Source organism: Sebastes fasciatus, chromosome 15, assembly GCF_043250625.1.
Source record: "Sebastes fasciatus isolate fSebFas1 chromosome 15, fSebFas1.pri, whole genome shotgun sequence".
Classification (NCBI taxonomy): Eukaryota; Metazoa; Chordata; class Actinopteri; order Perciformes; family Sebastidae; genus Sebastes; species Sebastes fasciatus.
In genome coordinates this window covers 6,259,935-6,283,640 of record NC_133809.1, presented here as the reverse complement: position 1 = coordinate 6,283,640, position 23,706 = coordinate 6,259,935, and the positions used below count along the sequence as shown (strand labels likewise).

General features: G+C 37.5%; 2 long non-coding RNA genes and 2 gene segments (V, D, J or C); 3 read left to right on the top strand and 1 right to left on the bottom strand.

Annotated features, from left to right (window-relative positions):
- Positions 1-624: 624 nt before the first annotated feature.
- On the top strand, positions 625-23,093 carry LOC141783540 (T-cell receptor beta-2 chain C region-like). The segment is given in 7 exon segments: positions 625-691; positions 847-1,152; positions 16,643-16,696; positions 20,832-21,179; positions 21,261-21,284; positions 22,589-22,695; positions 22,809-23,093. Coding segments are annotated over 7 exon segments (918 nt in total).
- On the top strand, positions 4,626-5,704 carry LOC141783546 (uncharacterized). The gene is made up of 3 exons (XR_012597290.1): positions 4,626-4,916; positions 5,020-5,495; positions 5,592-5,704. It is a non-coding gene; the product is annotated as an uncharacterized LOC141783546 (long non-coding RNA).
- LOC141783544 (uncharacterized) overlaps positions 12,762-23,706 on the bottom strand; it is a 67,570-nt gene continuing 56,625 nt past the window's right edge. Inside the window, exons 3-4 of the long non-coding RNA XR_012597288.1 lie at positions 18,659-18,793; positions 12,762-13,313 (exon numbers count right to left, since the gene is read on the bottom strand). This is a non-coding gene — a long non-coding RNA (uncharacterized LOC141783544). The remainder of the gene's footprint in view (positions 13,314-18,658; positions 18,794-23,706) is intronic.
- Positions 12,789-13,370, top strand: LOC141783543 (T cell receptor beta variable 30-like). The segment is given in 2 exon segments: positions 12,789-12,897; positions 12,970-13,370. Coding segments are annotated over 2 exon segments (423 nt in total).

Here is a 23,706-nt window from a genome sequence, read left to right as displayed (position 1 = left end):
GTATGTATATATTTATTATTGGAAATCAATTAACAACAACACTGACAAATATTGTCCAGAAACCCTCACAGGTACTGCATTTAGCATAAATGATATGCTCAAATCATAACATGGCAAACTGCAGCCCAACAGGCAACAACAGCTGTCAGTGTGTCAGTGTGCTGACTTGACTATGACTTGCCCCAAACTGCATGTGATTATCATAAAGTGGGCATGTCTGTAAAGGGGAGACTCGTGGGTACCCATAGAACCCATTTTCATTCACATATCTTGAGGTCAGAGGTCAAGGGACCCCTTTGAATATGGCCATGACAGTTTTTCCTCGCCAAAATTTAGCACAAGTTTTATTTTTGGAGCGTTATTTAACCTCCTTCACGACAAGCTAGTATAACATGGTTGGTACCAATGGATTTCTTAGGTTTTCAAGTTTCATATGATGCCAGTATCTTAACTCTAGCCCTCCTCCCATTGCTCAGGAAATGACAGAAAGGCAGATTTTTCCTCCTAAAAGACAAACGGACTGAATGAAAGAAAGTTTCTAGGTGTAAACCTCTGCTCTGACTTCTCTACATCACTTCCTGTCCCTCCTTCTGATCCACAAAGCTCTGAAGAGATCCCAGTTGGTTCTTCACATTCAACATGACGCCACCTCATCTTGTTGTTTCCATCATCACTGTGTTCTGGATTAAAGGTATTGTACATTTGTGAATCACTCTCAAAAAAAACTTTAGTGCTAGTGGACGAATCTAGGTAAAATATATTAATGGTCTCATATACTTTAATCTTTTTGCTCTGTAATCAACTTCAAGTGCACAATGATTTAATACTGTCTTGATCTCTTTACAGGAGTTTACCTCAGTAAAGAAAAACAAGTGTTTCAGACTCCAACTGAGCTGTTATGGAAACCCGATGATAAAGTCAACCTGAACCTCACACATCTAATCCCGAGCTATGACACAATTCTCTGGTACCAGCGCTCAGCAGGAGACACTTCCCTAAAGCTGATCGCCTACATGTCTTATAAAAATGCTGAAATTGAGCCGCCATTTAAGAACCGCTTTGACGTGAGTGGAGATGGAGAAAAAACAGCGTATCTTCACATGCTGAACCTGAGACACCCTGAAGACAGCGGAGAATATTTTGGAGCAGCTAGTATGCACAGTAATAAAAGACAGTGACGCTCTCATACAAAAACCTTCATAATGATCCAGCAGATAACAACACACCAACAGGAAACCACTGAAACCATGTGACACACTATCAAACTACTGAAAAAAGTCTTCAGTGTACCTGTTGGTTCATTAGAAGATATTTGGTTCTATTTATCATTTACATTGAGGAAGTAAATATTAATGATGAGAAAAATAAAGGTAATTAAAGTGTCAGTTTCCTTTTAATATACAGCACTATGAACATTTCAGAGAGGTTTAACAGAAGGGATTATAATAAACCCAATGAGAATTTTAACTGACTGATACATTTTGTAAACAACAAAAAAATCTCAAATCTTCAGTCATTTATTAATATTATCTTCTGCTGTTCAGCTCTCTCTACTACGACGGAGTATTAGTCCCACATTAAGGGAAAAGAAATCAGAGATTTCCAGAATAAAGTCATAATATTAGGAGAAAAAAGTCATAATTTAATAGGAATAAAGTCATACTATTTCAAGAAAAAAAAGTTGTAATATTACGAGAATAAAGTCATAACTTTATGAGAAAAAAGTAATTTCCTCCTCCACAAAAAGAGGCAATTTCCCCCAAGTCTGTGTGGTACTTTCTTCGTAATAAACGCAGTTTCTTGCACAATCTTTTCAAGGTCCTGATACTTCATCAATGTACACAAATCAAATAAAACTGAATTGACTTGTAAAATTATCTTTTAAATTGACAAACATGTGTGTGATTCATGGAGCAATTCAAATGTGATCAAAAAAAATATTTGTCTCTTGCCGCTGGCTACCGTTCATATTTTTTCTGAAATAAGGTCCCCTGGTGGTCCACCAGAAGGGGCGGGACTTTGCCTCTCTATAACATGGCAGAGATTCTGATGTCATTTCCTCCACACACATCTCAAGTGTTGGCTCATTGTATTTTCATTCATTTCACTTCCTCTTGCTAAATCGAAATGACTCCAGGCCTCACAACCTTGACTTTCTTTATGCTTTGGGCTGCAGGTAAAGTTAATGTCTATAAAGATAAAAACTTTTAAAAAAACATGTAAAGATATAACTGATATTGAAGTGAGTTGTTTATCATGCTGGTAATATCTTTACTGCTTTCTTTTGTGTGTGTGTTTCAGATGTTTCTCAGTCTGTGCTGATCACTCAGTGGCCCCACTACATCTCCAGTCCTCCCAGTGGCTCAGCAGAGATGCACTGCTACCAGAATGACACTGATTATGAATATCTGTACTGGTACCGACAGCTGAAAGGAGAAGGATTTCAGCTTATGGTGTATATCCTTGGCACCCCAACCTATGAAGAAGGGTTCAAATCTGGTTTTCAGGCTGTGAAATCGAAGGAGAAGCAGTGGTCTCTGACGATAACCAGCATTCAGAAGAAAGACGAGGCTGTTTATCTGTGTGCTGCCAGTGCACACGGTGCTGTGGCAGACCTTATGTCTGTGACAAAAACATACAGCAGACTCACATTCATAATCATCAAATGAGGGAAGGAACTCAACCACACTGTGGAGATCATATCAGTGACTTTAGTACACACCAGGGCTCTCAAATAGCTTTCTATATTATCATTATTATCATTAATGATCATCATTAATCATTTAAAATGACCTTTAACATAAATTGAAACATCAAAAGTGGTTTATTTTTGTTCATAAATTTATAATTTATCCAAAACTTTGTTTTTTCAATTTAAAAACGTTATTTTATCACTGTTTTTTTTATTTATGATTTCCGTGATTGTTTTTTTTTTATGTTAACAATGCAGCTAAGATAAATTAAAAAAAATGTTTACTTGAAAAGATTAGCATTTGGTCAAAAAACAAGATTTTGCATAGGGCCCCCAAAAAGTGAGAACCGTCCTGCTAGCTAGTTGGAGGAGCTGCTGACAGTGTTTGTTACCGTTTATGTTGTCAAGCAGGTTTAATAATAACTGTGTGGTACACAAAATGTGCAGTCATTTTCATCGCTGTTCATTCTAATATAAGGGGTATTTTTCTTTCAACTCTTGTCCTGGTATACATGTTGTTTCACTTATATTAATGGAAGAGAGGAAGGTAGAAAGAAAGGGTATAATGAATAAACTGCTCTCTAAAATGAAAAATTATACAATTAATTTGTTTCAAAAACAACTTGTGTTTGTGTTTTCCTGACAAGCGACCACCTGCAGTCATGCAAATTGTCCTGAATAGATTCAACCAATAGATGGAGGCACAGCACCTGGCAAGAAGCTGTTATCAAGATAATATGGTGATGAACAGACACAATGCCTTCCCTCTTTGAACACACTGAGTCTTATTTTTCTCAGAGCAAACAACATTAGTGCCTGACGATGTCTTCCCCTGTGCACACATTTGGTTTTCTCTTCATCTGGTTATCATGTAAGATCTCAAATTTTATCCTGAATATTACGTGAAACTACTTGTGTTTAAAATACTCAAAAAACAACATGTTGTATAAATACTATAAATACTGTACTGTCTCATTACCTGTTGGTTCAATTACAGTTTCATCTAAAATCTGCTTTCTCCACAGGTCAGGTGAGCGCTGTTACATTTGACCAATCTCCTCCCCAGATAGTGAAGGAGAGCACTGAGGTCCAGATTAAGTGCAGCCACGAGGACACTTCCCTCGTAATAATGCTCTGGTACCAGCAAAGAAAGGTCCAGGACAGTCTGTCTATGACCCTCATTGGGTATGGATATGCAAACAGCCCCCAAACCCATGAGGATCAGTTTAAAGAACAGTTCAACCTGACAAGAGAAAACACAGTGAGAGGAGCTCTGATTATACGCAAAGCAGACCTGTCAGACTCAGCTGTGTATTTCTGCGCAGCCAGTACACAGTGATGTGGTTTAATGCCACTCCCTCACTAAAAACCCTCATCTTTTCACATGACACAGTGTCTCTCTCTTTATACAGACTCTCACTGAAGGAAGCTGTTTCTGTCACAGCAGAGCAAATCTGAAGGATGTCTCCAACTGTGATCGGTTTTCTTCTCATCTTGCTTCCATGTAATGACATTAACTGCAAAAATAACTATTTAATTGTGTTGCTAATTTTATTTTTCACCATGGCTTCTATAACGACTACTTTTTTAATGTTTATCCCACAGATCAAGCTAACTGTGTGATGTTTCAGCCGTCTCATCCCAGAATAGTCAACGACACAGCCAGGGTAGAAATTAAATGCAGTCATAATGATACCAGTCTTACCGTAATGCTCTGGTACCAACAAACAAAGAGCGGCCTGATTAATTTAATTGGATACATCTACGGCAGTGACCCCGTCCATGAGAAGCAGTTTGAATATCGGTTTACGATAACAAGAGAAGAAACCCAAACAGGAGCTCTGATTATTAACAGTGTGAACCTATCAGACTCAGCTGTGTATTTCTGCGCTGCCAGTACACAGTGATGTGGTTTAATGGCACCCCAACACTAAAAACCCTGCTCTCTTTTTTCTTTGTTGTTTTCATGCTCAAGATCCTGAGACTTAGAGTTGACTCAGTAGCTCTCAGTATGCACACAGAGAGCAAATTAACATAAGGACACAATACAGACAAAACTTAACGTTTAATGCCACTCCCTCACTAAAAACCCTCATCTTTTCACATGACACAGTGTCTCTCTCTTTATACAGACTCTCACTGAAGGAGGCCGTTTCTGTCACAGCAGAGCAAACCTGGAGGATGTCTCCAACTCTGTTCGGTTTTCTTCTCATCTTGCTTCCATGTAATGATATTAAATGCAAAAATAACTATTTAATCATGTTGCTAATTTTATTTTTCACCACAGCTTCTGTATTAACTAATTTTTTTATCTGTTTTTCCCACAGACCAAGCTAACTGTGCAAGTGTGACCTTTCAGCCGTCTCATCCAATAATAGTCAACGACAAAGCCAGGGTAGAAATTAAATGCAGTCATAATGATACCAGTCTTAATTTAATGCTCTGGTACCAACAAACAGAGAGCGGCCTGATTAATTTAATTGGATACAGCTACGGCCTCAGTGACCCCGACCATGAGAAGGAGTTTAAAGATCGGCTTAAGATAACAAGAGAAGAAACACAAAAAGGAGCTTTGATTATTAACAGTGTGAACCTATCAGACTCAGCTGTGTATTTCTGCGCTGCCAGTACACAGTGATGTGGTTTAATGCCACTCCCTCACTAAAAACCCTCATCTTTTCACATGACACAGTGTCTCTCTCTTTATACAGACTCTCACTGAAGGAAGCTGTTTCTCTGGCAGCAGAGCAAACCTGGAGGATGTCTCCAACTCTGTTCGGTTTTCTTCTCATATTGCTTCCATGTAATGACATTAACTGCAAAAATAACTATTTGTTGCTAATTTTATTTTTCACCATGGCTTCTGTATCAACTCATTTTTTATCTGTTTTTCCCACAGATCAAGCTAACTGTGCGAGTGTGACCTTTCAGCCGTCTCATCCAAGAATAGTCAACGACACAGCCAGGGTAGAAATTAAATGCAGTCATAATGATACTGGTCTTAATTTAATGCTCTGGTACCAACAAATAGAGAGCGGCCTGATTAATTTGATTGGATACAGCTACACTGGCAGTGTCCCCAACAATGAGAAGCAGTTTGAAGATCGGTTTACGATAACAAGAGAAGAAATCAAAACAGGAGCTCTGATTATTAACAGTGTGAACCTATCAGACTCAGCTGTGTATTTCTGCGCTGCCAGTACACAGTGATGTGGTTTAATGCCACTCCCTCACTAAAAACCCTCATCTTTTCACATGACACAGTGTCTCTCTCTTTATACAGACTCTCACTGAAGGAAGCTGTTTCTGTCACAGCAGAGCAAACCTGGAGGATGTCTCCAACTGTGATCGGTTTTCTTCTCATCTTGCTTCCATGTAATGACATTAACTGCAAAAATAACTACTTCATTGTGTTTCTAATTTTATTTTTCACCACAGCTTCTGTATCAACTAATTTTTTAATCTGTTTTTCCCACAGATGGAGCTAACTGTGCGAGTGTGACGTTTCAGCCGTCTCATCCCAGAATAGTCAACGACACAGCCAGGGTAGAAATTAAATGCAGTCATAATGATACCAATCTGGATGTAATGCTCTGGTACCAACAAACAAAGAGCGGCCTGATTAATTTAATTGGATACATCTACGGCAGTGACCCCGTCCATGAGAAGCAGTTTGAATATCGGTTTACGATAACAAGAGAAGAAACCCAAACAGGAGCTCTGATTATTAACAGTGTGAACCTATCAGACTCAGCTGTGTATTTCTGCGCTGCCAGTACACAGTGATGTGGTTTAACGGCACCCCAACACTAAAAACCCTGCTCTCTTTTTTCTTTGTTGTTTTCATGCTCAAGATCCTGAGACTTAGAGTTGACTCAGTAGCTCTCAGTATGCACACAGAGAGCAAATTAACAAATTAACATAAGGACACAATACAGACAAAACTACACACTACTAAACTGTGGTAGACGGAACGTGCCCAAATCTAAATAAATAAGTCATTATATGTAGTAAAAATGAATATTAATAAAATAAATAGAGAAGCAAATTAACATAAGGATACAATACAGACATAAAATTAAACAGCTCTACTAAACTATGGAGGACGGAATCTGTCAAAATCACTTGATAAATAAATAAATATATAATTCAAATAATATTCATTAATAAATAGACGCAAATTAATACAGAAATATCAGTTAATGTCACATTTTATCCATTAATTAATGCTACATTTATTTTTTAATATGATTTTTTCTCAATTTAATGACTTATTTATTTATCGAGTCATTTATTTGTTTATTTGTTTATTTTGGCAGGTTCCGTCCTCCATACTAAACTAAACAAATAAACAAACTTAAATATAAAGCTTTACAGGCAAGAGCTGGACAACAAACTATGCACAGTATAGGCCTATACAGGTCATATTGTCAGTTACTGCACATACAGGGTAGTGGTAAAGGTAGTGCAGGCATTGCAAAAATGTATGTATATAATAAATACGGCATGGATATAATGTTCATCTATGTACAGAAGGGTGTGTACAATATATACAGCCAACCGAGACATAAGTATGACAATGAAAAGCTATTATGTAGCCTACATATTGAAGTGTGTGTTAAACTATAATGTTAATATATAGAACAATCAGATTTAGTATTGCAGCTATTTCACCAAATTGTTCTGAAATAAAATGGGCAATTTAACTGTTCATGATGGTGTGTGTAAAGAAACTGCTATTGTGTAACCTTTCAGAATAAAGCAATGCAATTTACCCTCTCTTGACATGTTTAAAAATATCTTACAAACTGTTTAAGATAAGATAAAATGAACCTTATTAATCCCCGGGGGGATTCAGTTGTCAAAGCAGCAAAGTGCAGGAGAAGTACAGGTGTAAAAAATTATAAAACTACTATTTTACACATAAGAATGTAGTTGCTTTCATCAAGTGCCATTATTTTTGCATTGATTATTTCAGATTCTGATTCCTGTATGTTTTGTGTCTTTATTTTTGTTGTTTTGTTTGTTTTGTTTGTCAATCTGCCTGCTTCCCCACAGTGTATAACCGTACTCAGGTTGAATCCCACTGAGACAGCCAGGGCAGGCTTAAGGTGTGGGGTGGTTTTCAAATCGTTTGCAGTGAAATCAATCACGTGTGACTTATAGATGTGTGAATTCACTTAGCGTGTTAACGCCTTGATTTGCAGTGTTTACCAGTGTGTAATTCAGCCCTGCCCTGTTAGTGTAGCTGGGGTTAACAGTGAGTAGTTTACAGTGGGGAATATGAATTGTTTAATTAAATTTCTGTAATTAAAAATTCTGTTTAAGATACTCCTCGATTGTCATTCCTTAGCCAGCACTTGTGGTAGGTGTTCCACATACAAACACCAAGTAAACTAAACTTAAACATCATCTCACGTTAGCACAAGAAACAACTGCCTACCTTGATAAACGTGCAGCAACACCCGGCATCTTAGAGAGGAGGAAAGTCTCTGAGAAGAGGCAGGAAAAGCTCAACTTCAGTCTTCAGGTGTGCAGGAGTGGACAACCGTTTGAGCATTTATTCCATATCCTTGATATCAGACGTCAGTGTCCTCCACTAGTTCGGTCTTTGTCAGCACTAGTTGGACATTTAACATGTTAACTAGTAAAGGACATATTCACCTCACTAGTTAACTAGTGACCTACAATTTTATGCACTAGTTAACTAGCGAGGGCCAAAATGCTCACTAGTTAACTAGTTAAAGCCTTTTTCACCTTAGTTAACTAGTGAGGCTCAACATGTTTACTAGTTAACTACTTAAAATCTTTTTTTTACCTTACTAATTAACTAGTGAGGCTCAAAATGCTCACTAGTTAACTAATTAAAACCTTTTACCTTACTAGTTTAACTAGTGAGGCTCAAAATGCTCACTAGTTAACTAATTAAAACCTTTTACCTTACTAGTTTAACTAGGGAGGCTCAAAATCTTTACTAGTTAACTAGCAAGGGAAAAAAGTCCACTAGTTGCACTAGTGAAGGTCTTTTTTTAACCTTACTAGTTAACTAGTACGGGCCAAAAAGAGCCACTAGTTAACTAGTGAGACTGTCAGCGTTACTAGTTCGGTCCAGGGGTCCACTAGTGAGTCAAAAAGCTGACTAGTTGGGACTTTGGTCCTACTAGTGTGCTGCACAGTCTCACTAGTAAGGCTTCTGTCGGAACCAGTTGGATAAAAGTGCCACTATAGTTGCTGAAAAACAGTGAATAGTAAGAGTTCTTGTTCAACTGGTGAGACAAAGTGTCCAACTAGTGCTGACAAAGACCGAACTAGTGGAGGACACTGACGTCTGTTATCAAGGATATGGAATAAATGCTCAAACGGCTTTCCATCAACGTTACCCGTTAGGGGACGTCAACCGTTAGGTGACGTTAGCCGTTAGGTGACGTCACCCGTTAGGGGACGTTAGCCGTTAGGGGACGTTAGCTACCTTTTCAGCAGTTGGAGCAGCGAACACGGTCTTCTTTCTCCTTCATGTTCGTCCTGACGCAACTGTCGACGGTAAACTCGCTTATGAAATGCGACACAAACTGTAGTAAATGTTCACAGCGGTCTTTCTGGAGGTTTAATACACTAAATTAATTAATTAATTAGTTTGTCCTGGTGACGAGTTGAACGGGCAGTAAATGTTCCAATTGAGAAGCGTCACGGAGTGGGCGTGGCGATGTCAGTTTAACAAAGACCGCTTATCAGCAGTGACCAATCACGTCCCACCAAGGCCCTTAGTCCCGCCCCCACAGGTCCAACACAGCCAATAGGAGACTCAGGAGGACGTCAATCAATTAGTCCGTACATGTCATGGATGTATTAATCAACCAGGTTAACTGAACACACCTGAGTGGGAGTCCATATGCAGAAAAAGTGCATATTTATCATTAAAAAATGTTATGTACAATTTACAAGGAAATAACCTCATGTTGGACAAGCTGGAACCAAAACATGATTACTATTTTTTCTTGATAAATAATTTTAACTAATAAAAAAATTGCTCCTGTTGATTCATTGTTTTAGCTACACTTCTTAGATCAAAACCATTTTATTGTAATAGCAGCAACTGACGATTAAGATAGGACAGAACTCCAGAGGGAAATTGTTATGCAGCAGTTGCAGTACAAAGTAGGAAAGAGTGCAAATCTAAAAAAAAAAATTACATATAAAATATTTCCAAGGTGCAAATCCAAAATATGCACAAAGCAAAAAAAAAGATTATTTTCATTGTCAAATAAGCTATCAATTATTTTTTTCGATTATTATTTTTGTTTAGTCTATAAAATGTCAGAAAATTGCGAAAAATGCCCACAATTTCCCAGAGCCGAGATGACGTCTTCAGACTATTAGTGAATATTAATCAATTATCAAAGTTATTGTCAATCAATTTTCTGTTGATCAACAGAGTAGTTGACTTTTAGCACTAAATATTATTTTTTTTAAATTATTTTTTACATAAATAAAGTATATTAAATAGATTCCTGGAGTTACACGACTAGATTAACTGAAAAAATTAACAACACAAGACAATAATTTATACTTTCATCTATTGCTTGTTATAAATTAATTAATTGAAAACCATTTATACATTCCAGTTTATTTTAACAGTGGGTAGCAGCGAAGCATCACTCAACCAAAAACATTAGTCTTTAAAGTGGAATTTAAATGATGATGGTGTAAATGTTGTTTCAGATGCTTTTCCACGTTGACAAAATAAAGCAACCTCAGTCTAAAAACATACGACGGAAAAAAATCCTCTTACATGTGCTCCAAAGTCTCATTTCATAATCAGTAAATGAGAATAACATTCATACTTATATCATCATGTGATCATGTGACCTCGTGGTTTGTTGGTGCTGAACAGAGTGACAGAGTGATGTGTGACTCATTCAGCTGGAAGAAGGCTCATCATGGCTGACATGTTTATCACAGTCCTTTATCTGTCGCTTCTTCTACACTCAGGTGGGTTTTATGTATTCTGGGTTTCAATATTTGTGTGAATTTACAGTTCTGTACATCGAGAACGAGACACAATAAAACATCATCCTTCATGTGCTGCAGGTCTCACTGTTGTAGTCCTTCAGTCTGGAGATCAAATATCCCACCCAGGATTCACAGTGAGCTTTGAGTGCAACGTGGGTCCAGGGTTTAGCATGGGGAGCCAAACCATGTACTGGTACCGACAAAACCACTACGGAGCTCCATTGGAGTTCCTCATCAAAGAGTTCGACGAAACTGTGGGACACTTCCAGTCGACTATCGACCCAACCAAGAACAAGTTCTCTCTTCAGATTACTGAGCTGTTCCTGAATGACAGCAGCACCTACTACTGTGCTGCCAGTCACAGTGATGCATGCAGATCAGACCACCATACAAATAACAAGTCTGGGAGGGAAGCACAGATGGCACACAGGAAGGAAGGAGCTGTGGCTTCTTTGGTTTTTGTATTTAACTGGTGGAACAATAAAGAAACTATATAATTGATTCAGTTCAAGTAAGACACACTGAAACAATGGTTCTCAACCAGTGGTTCCAGACCAGAAAATTTTTTATTTTCACTATTAAATTCACTATAGAAGTGAACCTGATGTGATAAAGAGTCATAGTGACTATTCTGATCACTTCCTCCACGGTTATCTCTTCAACTGTAGTTAGCAGCTACAGAATTGTGGTCTTAATCATATCTAACAACCAAAATATTTTCGTATGGAAGTCCCTGAAGCAAAATCTTACATAATGGGACATAATGCGTATCAATTTAGGGGTCCTTGACATGAAAAAGGTTGAGAACCACTCATATAGGCTATATATTTAGGGCTGCATGAGATGAGGAAAATATCGCGATAACATTGTTTAATATAACGATATTACTTGCGATAAATTAACCGATCTTAAAATGTATTCAGTTCTGCCTTTCTACTGCCAAAATACAGCAAATTGCTTGTTGAATTTCCAACATTCTTCTATTGAACAAATTGAACTGAACACAAAAGGCAGAACTCTTTTTACTCTCTTTCAACTAACTCAAAAAATCCCTGAGTACAATATCAGTCTTTCGCGCTGTGTTTATCGCTATAAAGTGGACATCGCAATGATGATAAAAAATATATAATGTGCAGCCCTAATACATATTCATTTATAGAAGATAGTATTTGGTCATGTCTTCAACCACCTCTATGATAGAGGTCACCATCTTACAAATTATATATCAGTGTTTGCAGATCTTTATACCGGGGGCTTTCAAAGTCTGAGACTGTGAGCTTCCCCTGTGTATGTCTATTGGATTATGATTATGTTATTTTATCCTATAGACACTCAACAATTGAGCCAAGTTAGCCTAATATTGCTGTTTGACCTAACTTCCAACTACACCAAATATACATTAAAAAAAGGTCTGTCCTAACTAAGGCGTTTATTAGTTTCTGAAAAAACAGTAAAATTCACCAAAACTACAGCATCGCTGAACTCTCTTTAACCATAATATACACATTTTGGATATTCTGTGTGATCTTCTTTTGATAATTAATGTAGTATTTTTTTCACTTCCATTCACTGAACCTCCCCTGAAACAGTCTGAAGCCCCCTGGAGGCCCGCCACACTTTGAAAACCTCTGGTTTATATACAAACTCATGCAATTGATGCCTACTGTGCCTGACTCTCTACTCTCTCTCCTAAAAACTATGACGGCGATTAAAATATTTTGTTGTCATATCTGATATATTGTCTCTGATACAAGCAGAACAAATTACTTTCAGCCAGCTTAGTTATTTGGTAAAATGCACCAATCTGAGAAGATTTCTCCATTTTATGCATCAATCCGACTGTTTGCTTCACGTCAAACGGTGAAATCGGTTGTAAAAGCAACAACTACTAAAAACTCTCCTGTAAAGACTCTAAGAATTGCTGTTACAGACCTACAGTTGCTGCTCAGTGTCCACTAGTAGACTGAGGCTGTACAGAGAAGCCTGTATGAACCTCTGTAACTATATGAATGAGTTCCTGGTAAAAGAAAACCAGAGGGGAGGAGGAGGATCAGAGCTCATTTCAGAAGTTTTGTATTGCAGCAGAACAGACAGTTACACCTGTAGCTGTTCAGCCTGATAGAAGGCAATAAAGTCAGATTTTATAATCACTCTGACAATGATCGTCTTCTGGGTTGCAGTTCTGATCTTCTCCAGTAAGAACATTTAAATTCAGTTAAATGAAAACTGTGTGTTTACTTTGTGTTTACTTTTTTCTTGTTTTCCAGATTTCTCCTTCTGTGTAAAAATCCACCAGCCTCCATCTATAATCAGCCGTGAAGGAGGGCCGGCTGTGACTTTCCAGTGTGAACAAGATGACAGTGAATATTTGTACATGTTCTGGTACAGACGGATTAGCAGCGGGAGAATACAGATGGTGACATATTCTCTTGGTAAAGATGTGTGGAACGTTGAAGCTCCTTTCAACAAATCCAAGTACGCCATGTCCCGGCCTGCAGTGCTTCAGTCCTCTCTGCAGATCCACCCTGTGGAGGCTGCAGACTCAGCTGTGTATTACTGCGCCTCCAGGAGAGCACAGTGGTTCAGAAAGCCTCAGCAGCTAAACAACAACCTGAAGATGAAACCAGGGCGAGACGACGGGGAGGAGGGATGAATGAGGAGGGGTAAAACAACGTGAAAGGCAACTTACATTGATGTGACTGAAAATGAGAATTGGAACATCAACTTAAAAAAGAAAACTTACTGAAAACACAGCATGACAAACTCCACTAGTTCATTAAAATGTACAGGAACTGCCTCACCACAGTGATGTTCCTGCAACACCACAAAGCTGATCAGTTCAGATAAATAAACAGGTGTTAGTAATATTGTAATGTTTAAACATCCCAGGCAACATTATCACCCTGTACAGAGTCTCATGTGTGTCACTCTGAGCTCAAGTTTACACGCTTATATTATTTAATTCTGTGTAGCCTGACAAGATGAAAGTATATCAAGTTTAAGAGGTTATCACACACTGACCTCTACTGGGTTCATGTGGGATTACACTTAGATATGGTTGTCGACAGAGGTCAATGCAGTATGTAAAGGGAAGGCACTGAGCTGCTTGTGATGTCTTTTAGTGTGGTTACTTTCATTAAGTAGGAATAAAGGGACATAAACTATTATTGCTATTCATGTAGTTTAATTATGATATTAATAAAATGTCAGAGAGCGATGTGTTGTTAAGATTTTTTTTTTATGCTTTAGAGACAGATACAACATTACACAGTGAACAGACTAAAGTCTCATAGTATTTAAGCTAAATGTATTTAAGTTTATTTAAATTAATATGCAAAGCGTATCCATAGATCAGGTATTATTTAATAAACTGAGTAACTTCATTGAAACTTGGAAGAAAAAGATTTTAGATATGAGCTGATGAATCTAATACTGAATTGTTTAATGAAACTTTGGCTTAAAAAATATATTTTGTTGAAGGATGTCATGCCATTCTGTCTTTATCTTTCCATAATGCTCAATAAATTCATAGGTAATAGAATAATATAGGTTAACATGAGCAATTATGACCTCATTATTGAGGTCAAACACATTTTTATCTGATGATACATGATGACAATAATCTAATAATCTATTATGACATACTTCCTCTCATTAGTTATGCCATCATTAGTTTATATATATCTTTTATGTTTTATGACTTTTGACTCAATTAATCCATACATGTTCATTTTTCTCCAAGGTCCAAACTCAGTTCATCGTACAAGATAAATTTATAATTTCTAAAACAAAGGACACGCCATAACATCATATCATCATATGTAAATCGAAAAGTAGTATTTTTATGAGAAAAAAAGTGAATATAATTACATAATTTAAAAACGTGTTGTGCCAATTATGACATCATTGTAAAGATTGTATGTAATTTGTTGTTAAACCTGCATTGACCTACATTGATTTTTTGACTATTTGCACATCCAGTAGCTCCGGAGCAAAATTAGCATTTATTAGGAGAACGTCAGTCCAATATTCACTTTCATTTAGCTCTGTTTTGGTCTCCACCAGGGAAATATCTGGTTTTTTAGCTCCACTATGTTCATCAGCTACTTTATCAAAAGCTTTTTCACTGAAAACAGCTGCTGATGGAAAGAGAGATAATGAGCGGTGACGTGAAACCAAACCTCGATGAGCTTAAAGACACTAAAATGTTTCATAGAGCCGAGGGGGACAGCAGAGTCAAGTAATAATTATCTGTGGGTTCATCACAACAAAGTGACACTTTTCACATTACACAGTCAATGTGAAGTAGTGACTGTTAGTAAATGGAGTCCTCGGTTCACTGCTAACTGGGAGGATAAAGAGATAAAGAGGTGTGACCAGCAGAGACGTCCCTCCCTCTGAACAGCTACAAACAAACACAAACAAAGAGCAGCTTCCCTTTTCCTTCCCTCTGTTCTGCTTCTTTTCTTAGCTGTCACAGAAATAGCAGCAGTGAGGTTGGAGGCCGTTGAGCCGTCAGTACAGCTGCTCTCTCACAGAGAGAGATGGAGGCTGAGATATGGAGGAGCCGGGTGGGGGGAGGAGGAGAGGGGTGACAACCAAACACGCTTTAGGTTTTTGTGTGATGCTTTTTCATCGTGGGGACAGGGGGCCACGGTGATACATTCCAATAGAGCCGCCGTACAAAAACCTCCTCCCATTAACACCCATTGTGTAGACGGCTATAAACTGCCTGGGAGACCTGGGAGAGCAGAAACATCAATAATCTGAAGGTGTGTGAGATGTCAGGACAAACTGGCTCTGGAAAGTCAACATAAATATGAAAATTTAGCTGAAATTGAGTTTTTAAAAATACATTTAGTGGAGCACTGGGATGCTTCTTTTACTCATCTTGACTTAAACAACCAATGTGGACATTATGAAGCTCATCCTGCATGTTTAAACCTTCTTCATCCTCTGGATTATCACACTTTATCACACATCTCAACATGCTGATGATGGAAAGTTTAGAGACTTTTTGGTAGAGGAGACATTCAGTGTGACACTGGAACTGAAGCTTACTTTGGAAAGGGAACAAAACTCACTGTTCCGGGTAAGTAGGATCTCTCCCTGCTTCACTTCACTGCAACAAACTCACAAAGGTTGAAATGTTGGTATGAAAGTGACAGAAAAAACTGTAGTTGTGAGAAAGTTGACCTTTTGAGCTGAAGTGAGAACACTGTGACCAACACTGATCCTGCTTACTTTGGCCAAGGAACCAAACTGACAGTTTTAGGTAAATATCTCAGTTTATTACTGTGTTTTCATAAATCTCATATTGCTTTAGAGTCTTAGTATAAACAGACGTATCAGTAAAAACCTGAAAAAGAAAGACTCCAGAGTTTCATGCTCAGTATTTCTGCACTGTGACAACCAAAACGAGGCTTACTTTGGAAAAGGAACTAAACTGACTGTGTTGGGTGAGTCAAGGATGCTTCAAACTGAACTAATGTAATTTATAAAGCTTTGTTATTGGAGTGGTGCATTTAGAAACTTTAAGTTCAGCTCAGAGCTTTTTGATATTAAGCTGAAGCTCTGTGCCAATTACGAAGCCTACTTCGGCCAGGGAACTAAACTGACTGTTCTCGGTAAGTAAGACGTCAAATGTTCTGATTAATTCACCTGTAAGAGAAGGAAAAGTGACATTTAATACGATAAACCCAACAAAAAGTAACTAAATGTAAAGAAGCAAAGTAAAAGCAGCATCTGTTTTGAGCACTGATCAGGTTCACTGTGAACCAGGCTTCAGAGGCTTACTTTGGTGGAGGAACAAAGTTAACAGTTTTAGGTAAGATATCGGAACAAATATATATAAAAATAATGTCATTGTGTTTTTATAAAACTTACAGCACTCAAGTCTAGTTTAAGTTCAGCTCAGAGCTTTTTGATATTAAGCTGAAGCGCTGTGTCGGGCTGAAGCCTACTTCGGTCAGGGAACTAAACTGACTGTTCTCGGTAAGTAAGACATCAAATATTCTGATTAATCTAGCTGTAAGAGAAGTAAAATGTGTACAAACAGTGGAAATGTTTTGTGTCGTAAAAACAAGTAAATGTAAAGAGTCAAAGTAAAAGCAGCATGTTGGGCTGTTTGAGCACTGATCAAGTTCACTGTGACTCTGGTAATGAAGCTTACTTCGGTGGAGGAACAAAGTTAACAGTTTTAGGTAAGAAATCAGAACATTTAAAAAAAAAATCATTGTAATTGGAGTGTTTCTTTAAGAAATGTACAGCACTCAAGTCTAGTTTAAGTTCAGCTCAGAGCTTTTTGATATCAAGCTGAAGCTCTGTGCCAATGGCGAAGCCTACTTCGGCCAGGGAACTAAACTGACTGTTCTCGGTAAGTAAGACATCAAATATTCTGATTAATTCACCTGTAAGAGAAGTAAAACATGTGCAGACAGTCTGGTTGTTGAGGGGAAATGTTTTGTATCGTAAAAACAACTAAATGTAAAGAAGCAAAGTAAAAGCAGCATGTTGGGCTGTTTGAGCACTGATCAAGTTCACTGTGACTCTGGTGGTAATGAAGCTTTCTTCGGTGGAGGAACAAAGTTAACAGTTTTAGGTAAGAAATCAGAACATTTAAAAAAAAAAAAATCATTGTAATTGGAGTGTTTCTTTTAGAAATGTACAGCACTCAAGTCTAGTGTAAGTTCAGCTCAGAGCTTTTTGATATCAAGCTGAAGCTCTGTGCCAATAGAGAAGCCTACTTCGGCCAGGGAACTAAACTGACTGTTCTCGGTAAGTAAGACATAAAGAAGGTGGTTATTGAGATGTCTGTATTGCATACAACTTGTTAAAAACAGGCTGCAGTTGTTGGGTTTTAAAGGGAAGTTACATTTATTACAAAACTAAAAAGCAAAGTTTCAAAGTAAAAGCAGCATGTTGGGCTGTTTGAGCACTGATCAAGTTCACTGTGACCCAGACTACAGAGGCTTACTTTGGTGGAGGAACAAAGTTAACAGTTTTAGGTAAGATATCGGGAAAAAAACATTAAAATTGGAGTGTTTCTTTAAGAAATGTACAGCACTCAAGTCTTGTTTAGGTTCTGCTCAGAGCTTTTTGTTCTCAAGCTTAAACACTGTGTCAGTACGAAGCCTACTTCGGCCAGGGAACCAAACTGACTGTTCTCGGTAAGTTATCATAAAGGGTGGTATTGAGATGTCTGTAAATGATTCTTGTATAAAGAAATAGGCTGTTGGTTTTAAAGTAAAGTTGCGTTTATTGTAAAACTAAAAAGCAAAGTTTCAAAGTAAAGCAGCATGTGTTTTGAGCACTGATCAAGTTCACTGTGACTCTGGTGGTGCTGCAGAGGCTTTCTTTGGTGGAGGAACCAAGTTAACAGTTTTAGGTAAGAAAACAGAATATTTTTGTGTGTTTCTTTAAGAAAGTTACAGCACTCAAGTCTAGTTTAAGCTCCGCTGAGAGCTTTTTGATATCAAGCTGAAGCTCTGTGCCAATAACGAAGCCTACTTCGGCCAGGGAACTAAACTGACTGTTCTCGGTAAGTAAGACATACAATATTCGGATTAATTCACCTGTAAGAGAAGTAAAACATGTGCAGACAGTCTGGTTGTTGAGGGGAAATGTTTTGTGTCAAAAAAAACTTGTAAAAAAAAAACAGACTGCAGTGCAGCAAATATTGGTTTTTGGATTGAAAGAATATTCCCGTTTAATACAATTAACACTTAAAAACAACTAATTGTAAAGAGGTGAAGTAGAAGCAGCATGTTGGGCTGTTTGAGCATTGATCAGGTTCACTGTGACTCTGGTGGTGTTAATGAAGCTTACTTCGGTGGAGGAACTAAGTTAACAGTCTTAGGTAAGAAATCTATATTTTTATGTACAGTCTATGATGAGATAAGAAATAGGAACAAATGTAAAAATCATTGTAATTAGAGTACATTTAAACAAACTTACTGTACTCGACCTTCAGCTAGGAGCTTTTTGCTCTTAAGCTCAAACACTGTGTCAGTACGAAGCCTACTTCGGCCAGGGAACTAAACTGACTGTTCTCGGTGAGTAAGACGTCCAAATTTCTTCACATGAATCCACCTGTAAGAGAAGAAAAACATACAAAAGTGTAACAGGTTGGTCGCTGAGAGAAACAGTTTTGTATTGCATACAGCATGTAAATGAAACACAGGATATAGTGAAGCAGTAGTTGGTTTTTAAATTAAAGAAAAAGTTCCATTTATTGCAAAACTAGAAGTTAAAGTTTCAAAGTAAAAGCAGCATGTTGGGCTGTTTGAGCACTGATCAGGTTCACTGTGACTCTGGTGTTGGTGCCGAGGCTTACTTTGGTGGAGGAACAAAGTTAACAGTTTTAGGTAAGAAATCATTTAAATATTAAATATTGCTCAGGTATGATGTTGTTAAGATGTTTCTGACACTGTTAATTCACTCCAAAGCTCAACTGACTCCTGATTAAATCATGTTTATAGCAGTTACTGAGCTAAATAATCCTAAAATAGTCAGAAAAGCATGTGGATGTTTAAAAGGTGAGTGTTAGCGGAGGAACATTTGACACTTTTGCAAACTAAGGCAGCTTAAAGTCAAAGTCTTTACATGTCAGAGAGTCAGAGAGTGACAAAGTTGGAGTATTTTCAAAGTGTCCCAGATAAAGAGAGGCAGTAGGAAGAGTTTTTGTAACAGTCGAAGGTCTCTGTGCTCCTACAACGAGGCTTACTTTGGAGCTGGAACTAAACTCACTGTTTTAGGTAAGAAAACCTGCAACAAAAACATCTCACATAGGATGATTCACAGCTTATTTGTATGTTAAGATTATAGGCAATATTGAGAATATGTTTTATATACATTTTATTTGATGGTAGTGAACAAAGTGTACTCATTTTAAAGTTAATGCAGAAGTTAGTTTATGTTGGTAAAAACAAGCATCGTCTAAGTCGTGCAGCAATAAATCATTTGGCTGTACGCCCAGATTACTCCTCTCACAGCGACTTCTTATCATCTCTGTGAAACACTGTGAGTCAGTCAGAAGCTTACTTTGGAGCTGGAACTAAACTCACCGTTTTAGGTAAGGCAGTACATTTTTTTCGATATATACTGACATAATATATCAAAAGATATAGAAAATGATATCAAATTTGTTTAATCGTATGCTCTTAAATGGACCTTAGTTCAGCAGTTTAATAATGTCAAGATTTCATTTGGTAGAAGCATTTCCTCGAGTTTTGTGTGCACAGTTAAAAGCTTATCTGAAAACGAGCACAAGGACAGTTTCCAGCTCTCAGAGCTGAAAAAGCTCGAGCAGTTTTTCTGCAGCCTTGTATCAGTGTGAACTACAATCCTGCTTACTTTGGCAGTGGCACCAAACTGACAGTGTTGGGTAAGAAAATTATGAAAAATCACGTGCAGAAATGTTTGTATTGTGATCTTCTCTTAACTTAAACCTGAGGATTATTGTGTTAAGTGAAGTTTAGGGTTGTTTGAATGTCTTGTTTAGTGATTTGCTGGAGCAGCATCGTGTTGCTGTGCGTCAAAACTGCAAAAGAAAACGTAAAGTTTGAGATAAATCTCTCTGTTCTATGGCACAAAGTTTAGTCTAAGTGCCAGACTACAAATGCATTATTTTTAAGCTTTCAGAGGATGTCATTATAAACATTTTCTCAGTTGCTAAACAGATAGTAAAATTTTGTTTTTGCTTCCTTGCATTAAAATGTGCATGAAATAATGGATTTAATGAGTCTATGATTGGGATCCATGATTGTACTTTATATGTATGTTAGTGAAAAACTCACAAATGCTGTAAAAAACAACAACAACAAGTTAGAAGTTAAATCAGCCACTGTAGACGGTTTTTCACATGTGAGACAGCGGTGTGCTCAAACACTTATCCTGCTGATTTTGGAGAGGGAACTAAACTAACAGTTCTCGGTAAGATCACCTCATAAAACCAAACATTTATCTGAAGATAAGACTTGTTAAATCTTCTTCCTGTAATGTTTTATTTGTGTTCAGTCTTTTTGTACCCTGATGTTCATGTGTAAATTCTGGTATTAAGAGGTCACATGTAGATTAGAGTCAGCTAAAGGCAGTTTTAATTTAGTGATTTCTGTCCTTTGTCCTGCAGAAAACGATCTTAATATCACTGGACCGACAGTGAAAGTGCTTCAACCTTCACCAAAGGAGTGTCGAAACCAGAAAGACGATGCCAAGAAGAAGACCCTTGTGTGTGTGGCCAGTGGATTCTACCCGGACCATGTCGGTGTGTTCTGGGAGATCGACGAGGAGAACGTCACCACAGGTGTGGCGACTGACGAAGCTGCCCTGCGGGAAGGCAACAATTACACGATCACCAGCAGGCTGAGGGTCTCTGCCAAAGACTGGTTCACACCCACCAAAACATTCACCTGCACTGTCAGCTTCTTCAATGGGACGCATACTGAACTTTATTCAGAATCAATCGAAGGGGAAGAAGGTAGGTTTGCAACTCAGAAATGACCTAAATACATCAACAATCGTCTGTCCTCGTCTAATCTATTTCTTATTCTTCTAACAGCTAAAGGAGATCTCATGACAAGAGGTAAATATATTGTTTTTCTGTACGCCTCAATGCATCAGCTCTACTGTGGTTATCAAACATTTAGTGTCCTACATATTTGGAAAGAAACACCAGCCCAGTCGCACAGCAGTTGGTGAGATAGTCACGAAATGTAATGTATTGAGTCATCTACATAGACACAAATTTTTAAAATAATTTTCGTGATGGTCAGCACAAAATCAGTTTGTATGTAACCCACGTAATAATTGTTAAATATAAAGAGCGGCGAACACCGCATAGAGACGAGGTCGGAGTGGATGGGTGGGTCAAAAAACACAGGATGTTCGCCCAGGAGACTAGTGTTTGAGTCCCGTGTGAAACCAGAAGTCAACGTTGATTTATTTGTCACACAACCTTCGTACTTAAATTGCGGCACTTCTGGCGTTATTTAAACCCAAACCACCATCTTTTCTTAAACCTAATTAAGTAGTTTTGTTGCTTAAACCTAATCAAGTTGATCTATTCCTCAACCTAACTACGCAATTTTGTTTTGAAAAGACTGGAGCGGAAATTGACACGTGTGTCACGTATTGCTGGACGTTTGTAAGAAAACACACGAAAAATACATTGTTTAAAGTTGTGCTGAGCGGAAAAAAAAAGATCTATGTACTAGGGCTGTCAAAAGATTAAAATATTGAATCGCGTGATTGTCCATAGTTAATCATGATTAATCGCAAATTAATTGCACATTTTTTGTCCGTTCAAAATGTACCTTGAAGGGAGATTTGTCAAGTATTTAATACTCTTATCAACATGGGAGTGGGCAAATATGCTTGCTTTATAGAAATGTATGTATATATTTATTATTGGAAATCAATTAACACAAAACAATGACAGATATTGTCCAGAAACAGAGGTCAGAGGTCAAGGGACCCCTTTGAAAATGGCTATTGCCAGTTTTTCCTCACCAAAACTTTGCGTAAGTTTGGAGCGTTATTTAGCCTCCTTCTCGACAAAGCTAGTATGACATGGTTGATAGCAATTGATTTCTTAGGTTTTTCTAGTTTCATATGATACCAGTATCTGCACTCTAGCTTTAAAACTGAGCTACAACCTAAAAGTTGCATTAATGCATTAAAGACATTAGTGGCGTTAAAACAAATTTGGGTAAACGTGTTATTATCACGTTAACTTCGACAGCCCTAATGTACACGAATCAAATAGATTAAATTTCCTGACTATTTCACAAACTGTGAACTAAACTGTGTTGTATGTATAGACCAAAGTGCCGTGGATGTTTCCTCTTTGAATCATGTCACTGATGTCAATGTTTGAACTCCCTGCAGAGAAATATCTGAAGATCACACAGAGCGCCAAACTCTCCTACACTGTTTTCATCATCAAGAGCAGCATCTACGGAGCCTTCGTAGCGTTTCTGGTGTGGAAGCTTCAGGTTTGTCCCACACAGTGTGACCTGTTGTTGATTCACTGCATTTAGAAACAAACATGTGAATGAACGAGTAATAAGAAGAGCTCCTGACATTGTGTCCTTTCTGTCTGTTGCAGAGTTCAGCTGGAAAGCAGAACAACTGAGAGCTGATCACGTGAATCCTACGAGGTCAAAAGTGTCGGCTTCTGTAAATAAACGCTTAAAACATTGAAGTTATTAATCCACAACTTTGTATGTTGAAGGGTATTTTGCATTCTGCTAAAATAGATAAGCAGTTCTATGCATATTCTTGTTAAAACTGGCATGCAAATACACATTTTTATATATACTTATGATAATATCTTTGTGGTTGTGAATCACTTGTTTGCTTAATTTTCTTCTAATAAAAGTACTTCAGAGGATCAATCACGTGCTTTCATTTCTCTATAAAACAAGTTATTTATGATTCTCATGATGTCTCCAGACAGGAAAACTTTATTTATATCTAGTTCATGGGTTAATCTCATATCAGATAGTGTTCATACCATAACGGTTTATTTAAACGAGAAAGAATTAGACATCGCTCTCACATCTGAACATCAGTTTTTCCACAGACAGGGTTGAGGTATTTTTAGCTGCTCGTCTATCTGATTTCTGAGAAAAGAAACTGTTTCTCAGCTTCACACACGATGTTGAAACATCTCAGCTCAGATAAACGTCACAAGATGTTTTCTAATGAGCAAACTGAGAGGTGACGGTAACACTTTATAATTACCATCATTTAAAAATAATTAGTTAATATTTATTTTACTGTCAACAAACAATGAAATGATTTTCTCATTAGTTTGTTTAATATGAAATAAATAATTTATAGCTGATAACAATTAGATTCTGACTACATTAATAAACTATTAACAGTTTATTGTTGCTCACATTACAACATTTTATACACTATATTAAGTATTCATTAGTGATTTAAGAAATTGTTTGTAAAACATCTCTAAACATTACATAGAGAGATGGACCAGAAAACAA